This window comes from Pelodiscus sinensis, chromosome 12, assembly GCF_049634645.1.
Source record: "Pelodiscus sinensis isolate JC-2024 chromosome 12, ASM4963464v1, whole genome shotgun sequence".
Lineage (NCBI taxonomy): Eukaryota > Metazoa > Chordata > Testudines > Trionychidae > Pelodiscus > Pelodiscus sinensis.
In genome coordinates, this window is record NC_134722.1 from 37,938,073 (window position 1) to 37,956,211 (window position 18,139).

Below are 18,139 nucleotides of genomic sequence, written 5' to 3' on the forward strand. Positions count from 1 at the left end.
ATAAACATGTATGAGTCAAAATTTGGGGGGATAATTTTCTTTACTAATGAAATTTGGGGCTACCCAGGCACATGAACTGTAAACATTCTTCTGAGGTGTCTAACTGTATATTAAAATGTTGCTGTTCAGAATAAGAATGTTGGTAGCTCTCAATGGTTTTTTGCTTGCCTGTTATAGGAACATTGGACTGGCCTGTTACAGGAACATGGGTCTGGAAGTGATCTCCTGAGACACTGAGTTCAGCAGACAAACTGCTGATCTATCCATGTGTACAAAATTGTAGGTGAGTATAAAAGAGACAACAGATTACATTCTACTCTCAGTCACACTCATGCAAATGCAGTAAATCAGATGAACTACGCTGGATTTAGGGCAATCTCTGAAATTGTAAATTTTCCATTTTCTTTACGGGAGCAGAACTGGACTCTTTACACTGGTTTAGTTTGTAATTTGGTCAGGAAACAACCTTCTTGTTAGTAGTAACATTATTTTTAAGTAAGACTGCCTGTGCAATCTTAATTTGGCTCCCCTTGCGTGTATGCATATGATATATCTGTTAGTTACATGGTCACATACTATTTTTTCCACAGGGCCTCATGCAGTAAACAGCCCAGATCATATTTGGTGAGTGGCTAACCATTCAATGTTTCTTTTTGCCCTCATCATTCAACATATAGACACATTAATTTTTTACTGCTCAGTACCCAAATTCTGTAATGAATATGGAATTATGCTCAGGGGATGTTTCACCCCTCAGGATTTGGAGAAGTCTTGATAACTTGGAAGGAACAAATAAATACTGTAAAACCAAAAACTTTCAAAAAAGCTTTACGGATAAACTATAAATTTGCTCTCCCAACTAAATAACACTCTATCTAATCCTGTGAAGGACCTGATCCAAGGTAAAAGCCCACTGAAGTCAACAAAAAAACTTTACTTGAGTTCAGGGGTCTCTAGATGAGGCTCTAAAGCCACACTTGCCCCACCCCTATAATGGGCTATTTTCATTACATATTTTTAATTTCTCAAAAAGCCTCTTCACAAATGTAACAGGAATGGGAAAATGCCATGGAAAATTGGGCAAACCAATGAAAAGGGAGACCTGACAACTGAAGAAAAGCAAAACTCTCCTTGAGAACACAGCTCCTTTGAGAGACTCTAAAATACCAAACAAAGAAACTTTGTGAAGTTTCCCACTTTCTAAAGAAAACAGAGGTGTGTTGCATTCTCAGAGAGACACATCATGTTTCTCACCACTTGAAAGCAGCTGGTGTGTTCTCATTTTCAAAAGCAAGATACCATAGTCCCTCTGGGGTAGTGATAGGCAACCCAGGCTAGTGACTGGGCCACACGAGTGGCCCTCCAGATCAGTGAGCTGCAGGATTGCCTCCTGGGATAGGGTTGTTTTGCGAACTGCTCTTATGTACCTTTAGCTGGGTGTCTACTGAAATGTAGCAGCGCTTTGACTGAATGGAGAGGGCACACATGGCTCTCACAGTCAGCGTTCCATGCAAACAGCACACCCCTCACTTCATATGCTCTTGCTTTATGTGCATGTCGCTTCAGTAACACCAGTAGAAAAAACGACACGTATGGAAACCAGAGGAGTTTGGCTACCCTGAGTATGGGCAACGGTAAACAAAACGTTTTGTGGACCACATGTAGAACCCTGATGAGCCGCATGCAGCCCACAGGCTACAGATTGTCCACCACTGCTCTGGAGTGTCCGCCACTATAATCCTCTATTTTCCTGTCCAGCTCAGCAAACAGCATGCAAGGCCTAACTCTGTGGGGAGGAGGTGGGGATTAATTAGTCTTCTCCATTGTAAAAAATGCAAATAAAAGATAAAGAATTATTTATTTGTGATTATGGAGCACCCATTTAGCACCAGGGCTCAGTCTAGACTGCAAGCCTCTTTCAAATGAGGCTTTTTCGAAAGATACTTTTTAAAAAGCCTCTTTCAAAAAAGAGCATCTTTCAAAAAAGAGCATCGAAAAAGCAAGTCTCTGTGTATTGGACTACAAGAACCACAATGCAATTTAACAGGCTGAAGGGCCACAGTGGGATTATTTTCCCATACAATCAGCTCAATAGAAATGCAGGGAAAGGGGAAAAAAGCATTTTGGAGAATATCTGCATTTTCATCACAGCAATAATTCAATCCTGCCATCAGCGCCTATTCATCTTTCTCCTATCCCATGGAGAGCTGTGACAATAAACCTATTGAACATCTTGAAAACCACTAAATACCTTGTCTTCATTGATTAGGGTGATGAGCTATCTGAGATAAAAACAGTGAAGATCGGGCACTTCAGATTTACTGAGAGGTAAAGAGGGTTAGTGGTGATAAAACTGAAGTGCCTTGTCTTTCATTGGGTTTTAATCTTTGGACAGCTCATGCATGTCTGTCACCCGGAGATACACAAAGGCACCTTTGTTAGAAGTGAAATGTGAAGACAAGCGTTTATCTGGGCTCTGACAGATTAAGAAAGGAGTTCCAAAGCCAGAGAACCCCTGGAAAATGCCTGGCCAACAGTCCTCTGCTGAGAAGGGGCTGAAGTGATAACGCCATGATCAAATCTCAGCTGAAGGTGATTCCTCTTCTCAAGTTCCCTGCTATTCATCTTTAAGAGAGTCAGTCAGAAAATAAGTTAAAGTCTCTTTTTTTTATAGTTTTAGAATTTGTTAAAAATCAATGTTTGGTTATGGTTGAAAAAATGAAGTTTTGAAAGAAACTAGTTATCCATGATAGTTGATGATTAAAGTAAATAAATATATGGAGATATACCATCTCATAGAACTGGAAGGGACCTTGAGAGGTCATTGAGTCCAGTCCCTGCCCTCATGGCAGGATCAAGTACCATCCCTGACAGATTTGCCCCAGATCCCTAAATGGCTCCCTCAAGGATTGAATTCACAACCCTGGGTATAGCAGGCAAATGCTCAAGCCACCGAGCTCCCTCTGTACGCTGCACCTGCTCATGGATACATTCCAAATAGGGCAGCAAGCTCTCAGATGGCAGCTAGTAACAAGAATCGATTTACGTTAGGTGTCACGGTTACTTCCAGAACTCAGGAACATCTGCAGATATGTGGCTTGTACAAATCAACTAAAAAAAATGTAAAACGCAGACAAAAAAGGCAACCAGTGGCTGTACTGCAAGGCACTACAGAAAATATCAGGAGAATGGCTAAGCTATAACTGTTGTTGCCCAAAATAACAGCAGTGGAATGAAAAGCCAACAATTCTTGAGATTCATCGTAGAGCAATGGTCACCAACCAGTAGATCAGGATCTACTGGTAGATCTTGGAGGCTTTGACAGGTGATCTTGACTGGTTTGGCCAGGAGGCTGTCAAGTACTGGCACTTCATCTTCCCCTCTAAGCACTGTCGTGCTGCTCCTTCCCTCTGCCTTGGACCTGCTCCCCTCCCCCATCCCTGGGAGCCTCTTGCTTGCTGTGCAGGGCACAGGAAGAAGAAGAGGGGGTGCTAATGTCAGGGTACCCCTCCTTCTACCCCATCTCCACAGAGCAGAGAGAGGCAGGGATGTAGAGATTTTCCTGGCTGCAGGGCCAGAGTAGGAGTAAACCTGCCTTACCACCCAGAAACCACCTGTGGTAAGTGGTGCCCAGCTGGAGCCTGCATTCCAAACCCTGGCCCCAGTCCTGAACCCTTCCTGCACCCCAAACCATTGCCCTAGCCCTGAGTTTCACTGCACCCAAACTCCTTCCCAGAGCCAGCACCCTGCACCTCAACTCCCTGTCCTAGGCTCAGCTCAGAACCCCTCCCACACTCCAAATACTTTAGCCCAAGATCAGAGTCCACATCCTCCCTCCCCCGCACCCTAGCCATCTGCCCCCAGCCTGATAAAAGTGAGTGAGGATGAGGGAGGGAGGCAGGATGGAGTGAGGAGGGGCACGGCCTTGGAGAAGGGACGAGAAAGAGGTGGGGCAAGGGTGTTTGGGTTTGAGGTGGATCCTGGATTGCATTTAAATTCAAAAAGTGATCTCATGCTTTACAAGGTCGGAGACCACTGTTGTAGAGGCATGCTATCCATATCAAAGAATATTGCTCCATCACTGTAGCTAGGATGAATAAGACTGCTTGAAATAGATTTGGTTATTAATATGTGAAGAAGGAACTTTGCAGAAACTAAAAGGATGCTTCAACTGATGATTGAAATGAACTTAAATGTTCTGTTTCTTTTTTCTGGGAGCACAGCATTTGCATAGAGATTGCCAAAGTAGTTCAAACTGTCTTATTTATGCTTTAACTGCTCCTAGTTGCTTTTGCATTTAAACTGAGATTGACATTTGCAGTACTTTTGCAGTATCAACCTACTGCTTTGGCAGGTCTTTATCTGAGGTTTAACTTTTACTTTCTCTAGTAGCGGAGGAGGCTACTTTTGAAAGTGACTATTTCCTTCTGCAAAAATAATTTTCCTCTACTCCTTAGCCATGCCATGTGTCTGTTTATTGGGTTCCAAGACTATTTTAAGTTACTGTAAAATCACTACATTTTAAATAAATACAGAATAGGTTGGACCTATATAATTTGGACTTCCCTTGTCCGGCCACATCCATGGTCTGGCATCCATGAGTGCTCTGGGGCTGGAGCGCTCAGAGAGAAAGGCTGGGGGCCCCACACTCAGCCACTCCTCCCCTGCCCTCTCAGAGCACAGCAAATAGCTGTTTTGTGGCATTCAAGCTCAGGGAGGAAGGGGAACATGAGGTAGTAGAGGGAAGAAGCAGGGTGGCTGCAGAGCCCTACAGCAGGGGGCTAGAAGCACAGATCAACAACAGCTGGGAGTACAGCCCGGCAGCCAGGGACATAGCTAGCAGCTGGGGGCACAGCTCTGCAGCCCTTTGGCTATGGGGCCCCTGCAGGACTCCACAGCTTCCCTGCCTCTTCTCCCAAGTGCCCTCCCATCCCCGCTCCGCCAATGTCGGCCCCTCTCCTGCTGCAGAAAGATGCAGTTTTACGTTTTAGTCAGTAGATGGAGTCAGAAAGCTTACATCAGTGGTCTCCAACCTTTTTAACCACAAGATCACTTTTTCAATTTAAGTGCAACGTAAGATCTACCTCAAACCCAAATACCCTTTCCTGGCTTCCTTGAGGTACAGGAATGGAGGGGGGGGGGGAAGGACACCCTGACATCAGCACCTCCCTCTTCTCCCCCCACACCCTGCACGACAAACAAGAGGTCCCCAAGGGGTGCTCCAAAACAGAGGGCAGGAGCAGCATGACAGTGGGTGAAGGGGCAACTGGAGTGCCGGCATATGATAGCTTCCCTGCCAAACCAGTCAGGATCACCAGTCAGAGGCTCCAAGAAATACTGGTAGATCCCGATCTACTGGTTGGTAACCACTGGCTTAAATCAAGGACTTCCCCTTTTAAAGTTAGTTAAATGTCATCTTGTTTTACAGTTTATATATATATACACACACACACACACACACACACACACACACACGTTTTATGTGGGGTCACAGACACACACACACACACACACGTTTTATGTGTGGGTTTTATTCAGTTTTCCTAGTTTTCTCAGGGCTTTAATTGGAAGGATCTCTATAATCAACTATGCAATGAGACACATCCTTAAAGGCAATTCACACTTTGATTGGCTGGAGTTGCAGTGGCTCCTTTTGTCCTACCTCAGATTACAATTTATCTACCTTCTATCATATGCAAAGTAACCAGTCTATAATAAAAAAGAGATAAGGATACATTAGATATGGTCAAAATTCTTCTAATTTTCATAAAGACAACAATTAAAAAACATCAGGTTTTTTTCTATTTTTTCTTTTCCTGTTACACTTAGAGGATGATCAACATTTTAGTTTTAATTAGATGCTTCTGGCAACTTTCTTTCTGTGCTTTTCAATCTGCACCAGTCCCCACCCTAGAGAGACCACTGAGCCTCCACATGCGATGATGTTGCATTTGGAACCATTTACCAATAGATACCAGATTTCATGCCTGGTCTCCCAGCCTCCAAGGAGACTCAAGCAACATACTAGCTTTTATGATGTGGGGCTCTGCTCTTAACATGAGGTGGAGGGGGAGGAACACTATAGCTGTAGCGGGAATGTGATTTGACTATGTAAAGAAATATACCTTGTGCTATGATATTTGAAAGCCTGGAGTCTCTGAATTCAGAGTATGCAAACTCAGACCTCCTGACAAGACAGCTCTAAGCAACTATTTTGCTCTCTCTAGTGATAGTCTATTCTCATTTCATCTTTTTTTTTTTTTTTTTTTTTAATTTGGAAGTCTGAGAGGAGAATTTCCTGGCGCTGCCTTGGACTTTTTCCACATTATTTTCCCTAAATTCAGAGAGTACTCCTCAGCTCAAAGTTTGCTTGAAATCCAAAGCTAGCACAGAAAATCTTTGGGGAGCTAACCTAAGTCTGCTTAACCCTCTATGGGAAAGTCCAAAAGGTGTACATTCTCCTTACGGGTCTCCCAAGCCCACTGCACATCTGAAGAACCAGCTTCTTAGAGGCTGAATACCTCTGAAGAATCTCCCAATGCACAGCTTTATGGGTAATTAAAGCACTGAAGAAGAGATACATGTTAAAATGGGAGCATGTTTGCCCTACCCTTCTAAGCCCCAGGATTAGCTATCTGCCATAGAGGAGGATTTACAGATTGTGGGGCAAAACTGCATTATGTGAAATAAAGGAGCTTGAAAGCATCAAGCACATATTCATGGCACTCATTAAAGAAAATGATTCACCAGCAGAAAAGAAGAGAGGGGAACATATCAAATTATATGTTAGAACCTGAGGTTTATCAGTGGCACCAAAACTATGGTCAGGATGAAAGATTTATTTGAACTGATTAGAATTGAAAGTATGTCTCTACTCTGGCAAATTACCAAAACCAGGATCACGGGGCTCCTTGCTTGGTGTCATGTCAAGAATCTGTAGAAATTTGCTCATTTTACAAGTAAAACTGGATGTGCTGTTCATCTGCAGACTCAATTTGTGTTATTTCTGTCTGATCCCTGTGGTTTGTTCATTACCATCACTGTTTTAGTGGTTCCTGTGGTTATTCCCAAGAATTATGATTATGCCATTTGACTAGTGCCATTCATTGAAAAGCATCTTAAAATGCCGTACAAACGTCACAAACTGATGCATAGCAATGTAGTCTCATAAAGTGACATAGAATTAAGTGAGAACTTCTGCCTATCAACACACACACACGCACACACACACCCCTTCAGAAGTCTGTTAACAGATTACCCTGTCTGACTTAAAATCAATCACACTGTCAAGTACTTCAGCATGCACAAAATTTTTGATGGTGGAGCTACAGCTTGAAATGCTAAATGAAAGTTCAGCTCAGAAATGCTGGTGGCAACTTAAGCAGAGGCTGCCAAGAGAATATGCTTTAAATGAGGCAATCTTTTGTTGCTTTAAAATATACCAGTCAATCTATAGGCTTCTAGAACCTGGCCTATCTAGCAGTGTTGAAAGAAGGGCCAATTTACATCACTGCTGATTATAATGACAGTGGCACACAGAATGATTGAAAAGGGATATTAAAAGATGGCTTTTGAAAAGGAGTGATTGTAGATCTGTTGTAAGCATAGTATAGTAAGGGGCACACAATTGTTAAGGATGGTGCTGATTTTAAAACTGCTGACACTCTGTATAGTTTATTCAGGTGGTGACCTTGCAAACTTACTGCTGTGAGTATTTACTGGGGATGATCTGTGCAAGCAGTGCTTGAAGGATTAGGCCCATAGGGAGCAGGTCCAAAGCCTTCCTTTGTGCACCTAACGTATGTCTAAACTGCAATTTAAATCCCACAGCTGACTCACGCTTGTGGGGCTTGGGCTAAGGGTTTGTTTAACTGTGGTACAGACATTTAGGCTCAGGCTGAGGCCCAGCCTCTAGGACTCTGTAAGGTTGAAGGGCTCCAGAACTCAAAAATCTTCACTGCAGTTAAACAGCACATTGGCCCAAGCCATGTGAGCCTCAGTCAGCTGGCATGGACCAGCCAGGGGTGTCTAATTTCAGTATCAACATCCCCATACCAGCTTCTATGGCAGCAGATTCAGAGCTGTTTTAATGCAAAGGCAGAAAGAAGAGATAGTATTACAAAGGGCAGGAACAGGAGGGTCTGGGGTACATGCACATATCCATCTTCACTGCTGCAGTGGAGACTGGCACATAGGGGTTGACAGAGGCAACTACCTTGTCTCTCTCAGCATGTTCATCTAGGACAGGCCTGGGCAAAATACTTTCCGCAGGCTGGATTTGGCCCACCAACCTGCTGCATCTGGCCTGTGGACGCAGCAGGGAGCCTCAAACAGACTCTCTGCCTGCCCCTCTGTACGGTGCTGAGAAAAGCCGCTGTGGGGCTTTGTTTGAACAGCTTTGAGCCTGGGGAAGGGCACAAAGGCTTCATGCACTGCTCCCACCCCCAGCACAATTCCATTGGCCAGTTTCCAGCCAATGGGAGCTGCCGGTTGTCAAACAAGCAGCTTGTGAAGCACCCTTCCCATCTCCCCTCAGGTTCATACCTGTTCAAAAACAACATGGCTCTTCAGCCAATGTGGGGATGGGGCAGGCAGAGAGTCTGCTTGAGAAGGCTGCTGGTGGTGGGTCAAGCAGGTAAGTCTCTCAGCCAGAGCCTGCCTCTGGCACCCCAAACCTTTGCTCCCCTACCCCACATAACCCAAATCCTCTGCCCCCGTCCTACACTCATATCCCTTCCTAGATCCTGCACCCCAATCTCCTGCACCAGGTCACAACCCAAACCCCTGCACCCCAGTCCTCTGCCCCAAGTCACAATTCCCTCTTGCCCAAGGTCACAACCCAAACTCCTGCACCATAGTCCCCTAACCCAGGTCACAACTGCCTCCTTCACCCAAACTCCCTCCCAGACTCCCATCCTCTTCTGCACCCTAATTCCTTATTGCAAGCTCCCTTCTGCACCCAACCTCCATCCCAGAACCTGTACCTCCTCCATTAATATGGAAGAATGTGGGCTTTTACAAGTTTCCAAATTCTTGGAGTGGCCCCCCATCAAAAATTATTGCCTACCCTGGTCTATGCTACTTGGGCTATGCACTGGGTAAAAGATTTGCCCAAAAATGAAAGACCAAAACAGTCTTATTTTTTGTTTGTTTGTTTGTTTGTTGGATATATAAATTCCAATGCAGTATTTGTGACCCACATGCAGCAGCAATGTATTAGTACGCAAGAGTCACAAACTGGTCTGTTTTCATTTTCCAAAGTCTGCAAAATGCAAACACACTCAGTAAAGAAAATCTAGAAATGGTGACCAGGGAATTGAACGCATAAATCAACAAATGTGACACTAGGAACAAGCAAGGAATATGATTTAAAATATGATTTTTAAATTGACAACATCCATCTAAATATTCTGAAAAAGCATTAATTGGCAATGCCTTTTTCTGTGGCATGTTATCATTGTTGAGTCAGACCTAGTGTGGTAGCTGGCATAAACTCTTGGGAATGTGCAAATATAGAGGAAAAATGGTGGGCAGGTTTTGGCTTAAGATTGCAGCATTCATAGCAGTCTCCCAAACTAAAGAATAAACTAGACTGTGAGCTTTTCTAGCCAAAACCTAGGAAAAAAAGTGTCTTACCTTATTTTCCAGTCTTCCAATCAACTCAGCTAATCTATTAATCTGTGCTTCCAGCCCTTCTTCCTTGGTGTCTGAAGAACCTAATATAAGAAGTCAAATATAAATACACCAAAAAATAAGCCTACACATATGTACTGAGCACATGATTAAGGTGCTTAAAACCAGGTTGACTTCTTAATTTTCCCTCAGAAAGGGCCTGATCCAACTATAACTGAAGTCACTGGAAAGACATTTGAGTTTAGTATTGGCTTCAGGATTGCACTGATATTTGAGTGTAAATTGAGGAAGTGAATAGAAATCACTATATAACACAAACCCAGCTCTGTGCCAGAAGGGTCTTCCCAGGATCAATGGACATACTTCAATTTTTACACAACTATTCTCTGTAGTAGATAGATATTATACTTGTTCTCAGACTGTTCCCATTGGTAACCTGCCATTATCAGACATTGCTTGGCAGCTACCTGGTCTCCAGGCAGTTTACATCTAATTTGGAGCACTGCAGAAGATGCTGAGTGTGAGGCATAGATTGGCAAGATAGCCAGCACAAGACCTGCCATTTCTTCTCAGTTACATAAATCCGCTCTGGGCTGAGAAACTCTTTGCTACAATCACCAGGGCAGTGTTTACATTACACCCATACTGCTGGACATTACAGAATATGAGTTCAATTCTCCGCCCTCTTAGCCTGAGGACTTTGGCATGCTAGATTTTTGGACTGTCTCATCAGAAAGGTGACTAGCTGAGAGGCTTTTTGAGACTTGTTTTAGGAGGAAGCAGGGGCAGGGCACTAGGGAAAACTTCATGGAGACACTTTTAAAACACTGGCTCCAAACGGAAGGAAAAGATGGAGTGCATCCTTGCCTGTGATAAACTTAGCATGGGATCTTCAGTCCAAATCATGCCTTGCAGGAAAGCATTTCCCAGTGGGAAGCTGCTCTGTCCTTTGCTGAATAGAGCTATGCTACTCTCCAAATATCATCACAAAGAGCCAAAGCCAGAACATTAACTAGTTCCGAAAGACAAGGACACAGAATGCAACAACCCTGGGAGTGCATGTGACATCACTGTTGGTAAAAGCTGTGGCAAAGAATCGGTGGTAAGCAGACATGTACCACAGATACACTGGCTTTTGCTGGTGCTCGAAGCTGAGGACCAATTTAGTTAGGGTCTCTGTTTCTGAGACCTTAGGATTAGAAAGTGTGGAGGGATGAGAGGGTGAGGAAGTACTCTCCATATGTCTCATAATGCAAGGTTTCTACAGGGCCTCTTTGTTAACTGATGTGGAAAGGATTATGTTCACAGACAGCGAGCGCCATGGAGATGGATGCAGATCACTGCATTACACACTTTCATGAATATAAATAGAAGCTAGAGATGGGACCAAGCAGCAAACATTTGATCTTGACTTGCTGAAAGTTTGGGATATTAGGGTTGAGGGATGTTTGAATAAGAGATTGAGCTTTGAGCCACTAGAGAGCTGGATTAAGGTGGGCTTGGTGCCAGTTATGCAGCCTGGCTGTGTGTGCATGGTAGCCAGAGGGTTAAAATATTTAAACTTTGGGAAGCAGCTGGATGGTGCTGTGAAGAAAGGAAGTCTGGAGCAGAAGGGGAGGCTGATGGCTGGCTGGGCTAGGCTGAGGGCGGGGGGATGCAACTCTGGTTGGTCTCCAGGCTGGCAGTGTAGGCTAGAAGGGGCTGAGAGCTGGGACTTGGAACTCAGTGGCAGTTTAAACTGGGGTTTGGCTGGCTGTCCCCAGCTGGAAAACAATCTGAGGCTATGGCTACACTGACATTTTTTTCCGGAAGTAGCTATGCAAATCGTGCTCACATTTGCATATCTTCTTCCGATTCTTTTTGCAGAAGAGGTTTTGCTGCTATTTGGCCCCATGTAGATGGGGCCAAATGTTGGGGAAAAAAAACCCTCTTTCACAAGACCCTGTAAACCTAAATTTATGAGGAATAAGGGGTCTTGTTAAAGCAGGTTTTTTCCCGACATTTGGTCCGGTCTATGCAGGGCCAAATAGCGGCAAAACCTCTTCCAAAAAAGAATCGGAAAAAGATAAGCAAATGCGAGTGCAATTTGCATATCTTCTTCTGTAAAAAAAACAGCAGTGTAGCCGTAGCCTGAGAGAGAAAGGCTAGGAAGTTAAGTTGGAAAACAAGAGAGAAGCAACAAAGGACAAAGAATGGCTTCAGATTAGGAAATCAAAAAACAGAAGTATCTGTATTTGGAGAAGAGGGAGCAGACAAAGATGGAAAAAAGAGATCAACATTTTGATTTACTAGCTGAAGATATAAAGATGGGAGATGTTAATCCCATGGAAACAGTGGAGTGGATTTGGTGATGTATCAGAACTATACACGCACAGTATATATTCATTAGTAGAATGAATACATAGACAACAAGATGAGAAACTCCTAAAATGACAATTTTAGGGAAAACAGATGCAATTTGCCAGCTCCCTACATTTATGAGAGAAGCAAAAGGAGTAATGTACGGAGTTCCCATAGATATAACTGAGGATGAAATTTAAAGGGTATATTGGGGAGGACCAAGTGCTGTTTGTTAAATGATTGATTATCAGGAGATGGGGAGAACTCAAAGCATCCACAGCCATCCGAGTAATATTTAAAAATGTAACACCACCTGACTGAGTTAATATAGGGTATCAACTTTTCTGGGTTAAACCATATATCCAAGTCCCTTTGACACAGCAACAATGCCAATGGTTTGGGCATATGGTGGCTGCCTGAAAGGCAAAAATGAGGTATTGTACTCATTGGGAACACTCACAGGAGAGCTGTAGGAAAGGACCACAACTAAAATGCCACAATTGTGGAGATAAGCACAGTGCAGCTTTCAAAGGGTATGAGGAAGTGGGATGAGCTAAAGAAGTACAGAAAATTCTAACAATTCATAAAATACCCCATGTAGGAGTCACTGAAAGACATTCACAGTGAAATGTGGAGAAGGAGGAAAATGCCAGTGAAGGAAAAGAGCCGCCGGTACAATAACATGGAGTTCAGGGCAGGACAGATAATATAAGGAGAATAGATGAAGATGTCTTTGCTTATAGCATTTATGTTAAAAGTGATTAAGAAGTTACTCCACAATGGTTCTTCGAGATGTGTCTCTCCTGTCAGGTGTCGGTATGTCCTTGCGCTGATATGAGATTTTTGGCCTATCAGTGCCTTCCTGCACCACACATGTGCAGGAGCTGTCTCATGCTTTTTTTGTTTGTTAGCTGCACGCACTGCACAAGTCTCCTTCTGTTCCTTTTCTACTGGAAATCCTATAATGGATGCCAAAATAGAGGGGAAGAAAGGAGGGTAGTAGAGCACCCACAGGGACACACATCTCTAAGAACCATCGTTACTGCTCAGGGTGAGTAACTTCTTCTTCTCCTTCTAGTGGTGTTCCTGTGGGTTCTCCATTCAGGTGACTGAAAACAGTACCTACAGCAATGGGGGTGGATCTTTGGAGTCATGTGCCAGAAGAAGCAAGGATGGAGTCACCTACAGATGTGGGAGGTACTAGTCCTTGCTGTAGCACATAATGTTGTGAGTATTTTCGCACAACATTATGTGCTACAGCAAGGTCTAGCAGTGGCCCCATAGATGCTGGCTAGCAGTACATTGTATAAGAAGGCAGTGTGACTCTCTGCTTCAGAGTCTGTAGCAAGTATTTATGCAAGTTGCTATCAATCTGGATATTCATTGTGTGGACACAGCTTTTCCCTTGGTAGAGCTGGACATGGATACGAAAAAGTCTGTTTCAATGTCTGAAAGGGTTAGTCCTATCTATGCAGAATGAGCGCTCTCTTCTTGTATGAAGGGTGTGTAATATCGCTTCCCTCGGGGAGTTGTGTGATTTGGGATGGTAAGTGGGTAAGTAGATGGGCTCATTGATTTGAAAATTGGAAATGACCTTCAGCAAAAACTTAGGATGGGGTCTGAGGATAATCTTATCCTTGGTGAAAAGTGTGTAGGGTGGTCTCAACACAAGGGCTGCGATCTTGTCCACCCTTCATGCCAATGTGATGACAAGAAAGGACACTTTTATGGCCATGTGTTGCACTGAGGCTGTCGCTAAAAGTTCGAAAGGTGGTCTTGTTAATGTGTCCAACACAAGGTTTAGGGTCCATGGTGGAACAAGTGGACATTATATGGGGGTGTGCTTTTAATAGGCTGGCTAGGAACCTCTTCCTGATGGGATGAGTGAACACTGAGATGTCATTTACCGGCTCATGGAAAACAGTAATGGCCAAGAGATGGAGATGGAGAGCCCTGCATCACTGAGATCCATTCAGTATTCCAATATGGTAGGTATTGGGGAGGTATGTGGCTGTAGATGGTGCTGGCAGCACCATTCCTGAAACCTCTTCCATTTGTTTTGATAGGTGTACCTTGTGGAAGGGTGGCGACTGCTGAGGAGGATCTGTTTCACTCTCTGGGAGCAGGTAAGTCTGTCATTCCGGAACCATGGAGAAGCCAGGCAGTGAGCTTCAGATTCTGAGGGTTCTGGTGGTACATTTGTCTGTCATGTTGGGAAGCGATAGGGAGGGCTTTGGCACTTACGGTGCTGAGGAATGCCCATGGTGCTGGATGCTGAGATTCTGCTGGTTGCGGTGCTATCGTGTCCTTTGGCACTGGTGGAGGCAGCATATTTGCCAGTATTGTTGATGCTGTTGGGATGCCCTTTCTCTTTGGTTCCGGCTTGGCGCCGTTTTTTGTTTACGTGCTGTGCCAGATGTTGACGATACCAGAGAGTGCGTGGCATGCGAAGTCAATGTCATGACTGGCAAGGACCATGCTGGAGAGGCTGTATGGGCAATGAATTAGCCTATTTTCTCAGAGTTACAGGTTCCAAAGGGATAGTCATCTTGGCTTCTGGCAGCTGGAGAAATTTCTGCCAGAGCAAGTTTTCAAGCCTCATCTCCCAGTCTTTCCTGGCCCTGGTGGTCATGCTTTCACAATGTGGGCATATCTGCGCATTATGTCCTTTGCCTAGGCACTTTATACATAAAGGGTGTGTCTAGACTACAGGGTTTTTTCGAAAAAAGTGGCTTTTTTTCAAAAAAACTTCCCCTGAGTCTAGACTGCTGCCGCTTTCTTACGAAAGTAAATCGAAAGAACGCAGCAGTTTTTTTGACTGTGGAAAACCTTGTTTTATGAAGAATAACATCTTTTTTCAAAAGTGCTCTTTCGAAAAAAGATGCTATGTAATGCAAACTGTGCTTTTTCAAAAGAGAGCATCCATATTGCCTGGGTGCTCTCTTCTGAAAAAGTGGCTTGCTTTTTCGAAAGTATCGGTTGTAGTCTAGACACTCGTTTTCAAAAGAGGCTTTTTCGAAAGTATCTTTCAAAAAAGCCTCTTTCGAAAGAGGCTTGCAGTATAGATGTAGCTGAAGTGTGCCGTCTGAGGTGGGCATTGAGTCTCTGCAGGAGTTGCATTTTTTAAAGCCAGGGGAGCCTACCTAATGCTGAACTGGGATGAAGAACTTGGAGTTGGGGGCAAAAAGAGACAAGGAAAAAAATCGGAGTGTAACTTTTTTTTTTTAAGAAACACAGATTAACTAACTCCTAAACACTAAACAGACTAAGTCTAAGAACAACTGACTAATTTTTCCTATCTTTTCTCAGCTGAGGAGAGCACTGCTGGAAACTCCGTCTTCTGTCAAGGACAGTAGAAATGGAACTGAGGGAGACTCACACTGTGCGTGCAGCTAACGGACGAAAAAAGAGCGAGACGGCTTTTGTGCATGTGGGGTAGGGGAAGCCACTGCTAGGCTAAAAAATCTCCAATCCATGGATTGAGGATGCACCAATACCTGCATGGAGCACCCACAAGGACACCACTTGAAGGAGAATTGTACTTTACAGACAGAGAAAAAGACCTAAAGATTAAACATTATAACAGAAGTGACAGAAAAATAATGCATATTGGCGATCTCCCAATAGACCTTATTTGTTCAATTTTAAATGAAGTAATAAAGAAGTTTAAACAACATGGTTCTAATAGTTTTTGTGCTTTAACACATAATTCAATAACATATGGTCAGGAATTAAAGAAAACAGTGTTTGAAATGAAAACAAACCTGATGGTATGTGTGTACCAAAGACATAAGTGAAAACCTTATAGGATCTGAGGTAATTAGACTGTGCAGAGTAGGTGCCAGCTCATGCCCAAGCCTCAGGTCTCACTGACTGCTTAGAGATGAACAGTTGGAAGCCAAGCCACTTGTGTATTAATATAGATCAAGCTGATTGTCAAATATATAAGAATGCATTTGTGTTTAAACTTGATGAGAACCAGTGGGATGCTATATGAATTGTTTGCACTTATCTTTATCCTGTTAAATGTAAAAGCAAACCTTTACATTACATATTCCCCTGTAACTAAATAACCTATCAAATGAGAAAGAAGCCTTGTGTAATGCAAATGATATCATTAACAGGAAAATAGAAATTCTTTATTTCAAAACAAGTGGTCTTCGTGTAAGATGACTGGAGAGCAAGGATTCTAAATGCACTCCTCTCTCTCTGCCCATAAAGAGCCCCCATAGATACCATGTCAGCTTGTTTTCTGTGAGAAGAAGCTAGAAGTATGGACACAAGGAAAAATTCTTCCATTTCTGGACTGTTAGGATTATAACAGGGCAAAATAACTGAGGGTATGTGTACACTAGCCCTCTAGTTCGAACTAAGGAGGCTAATGTAGGCATTCGAAATGCAAATGAAGCCCGGGATTTAAATATCCCGGCCTTTATTTGCATCTTCCCGTCTGGTCGCCATTTTTAAATCCCCTTAGTCCGAACTAACTGCTCTTCGCTAGACGCGGCAGTTAAACGTTAATTCGAACTAAGCCCTTAGTAACATTTAATTCGAACTAAGGGCTTAGTCTAGCCGCGGGCAGTTAATTCAGACTAAAGGGATTTAAAAATGGTGACCGGACGGGAAGATGCAAATAAAACCCGGGATACGTAAATCCTGGGCTTTATTTGCAATATCGAATGCCTACATTAGCCTCCCTACTTCGAACTAGCGGGATGGGGTAGACGTACCCTAAATGAGAAGATTAGCTCATCAGATTTACCCTTAGCAACTCTAAAAGAGTTCTGGGAAACTGGCAAATTATTACATCTCTGCTACCTTTTGATATTGTAGAGTGTGATTTGCCTGTCCATATATTTTTTAACCTGCTTGACCTCTCAATAGTTTCATTCTTTTTTCTTAGCCAATAACCCTATAGTACGTTTAATATAGAATTGTCTCTGCTGGTCTCCTAGGACTGGCTGTATCTGGGATCTGTGATTTTTGGTGTAAGTAATCATTTAACACATAGACAAGGTGAGTGAAGTAATATATTTTATTATAAGAGCGCTATGAGGCTCAAAACCCTCTCTTTCTCTCTCTCTCTCACTGGGTCTTTACCGGGTTCAGTAAAAGATACAATCTCACCCACCTTGTAATATCTTGTGTCACAACGACACTGCATGCTTTTATCACATATTTGAGCTAGCCCGCGCCGCGAGATAGACTGGAGTGTCTGGCCCACAGCTTACCTTGATCTATCCTGCAGTGAGGTTTGGGGCTTTCCCCAAAGCTGGGTGACCCGGTGTTTGCTCTCCAGCCCTGCAGCAAGTCTCCAAGCTTCAGTGTCCCCCCGCAAGGTTGGAGTGCGAGCGCCGGCTTGTCTCACTGGTGGTTGAAGCCCCAAGACTTGGTTTCTACCCCACCCTCTTGGGACTGGAGCATGAGGGGAGCCCTGGTGCCAGAGTTGTGTGAGTGAGGTCAGGTCAGTGAGAGGGTTATTTATTAGTGTTTTGTTTCTCAGTCAGAGCCAGGTCAGTAAGAATTTTTGTTTTGTTTTGTTTGTTTCTCACTTGCGTGTGTGGCCCCAACTGATTTCTCTGTGAGTCAGTGGTCCCTGACTGAATAAAGGATTCCACTTGCCCCACCTCTGGCCTAAGGGAACCATCTGTGACTCCATTATGACTGCTGTAGTAATTCAGTCATTCCCATTTGTTACTGGCTTGGTAAAATCTGATTATAGAACATACCACCAGTTGGGGGTGTCTGCTTTTGACAGACTATCTTCATATAAGAACTCACAATCGTGAGCCACTTCAGACAGCGTGACACAGACGTGACAGAGAAATAACAAGAGGAGGAGGGATCTGTATATTTATAACAGAAGGTCGTAGCTATGGTAACACAGGAGTACAGAACTTAAGTTTTTAGTGCAATGTTGTTGAGATTCCTCTGCAGAATAAGAGTCCCTTTATTCAAATCTATGTTACAATCCATGTAAAAAATTAAACAATCTAGAACAGGAAGACCTAGTTAAGGGTGCTTAAGGTCTGTGTATTATCTGTAGAGACCTTGGTAATGATAATGAATTATGGGGATATAGGAAAGCTGATTATAATGGCAAAAACCTGAATCAGTTAATTGACATACACAAACTGGCATTGCTAGATACTGGAGTACTTGCTAG

At 43.5% G+C, this 18,139-nt stretch overlaps 1 protein-coding gene across 1 annotated transcript in view; it reads right to left on the reverse strand.

The window, feature by feature from the left end:
• Positions 1–18,139, reverse strand: part of NECAB2 (N-terminal EF-hand calcium binding protein 2) — a 378,362-nt gene that overhangs the window by 52,148 nt on the left and 308,075 nt on the right. The window contains exon 8 of the mRNA XM_006133911.4: positions 9,637–9,716. Coding sequence (XP_006133973.1) covers positions 9,637–9,716 — 80 coding nt within the window. The remainder of the gene's footprint in view (positions 1–9,636; positions 9,717–18,139) is intronic.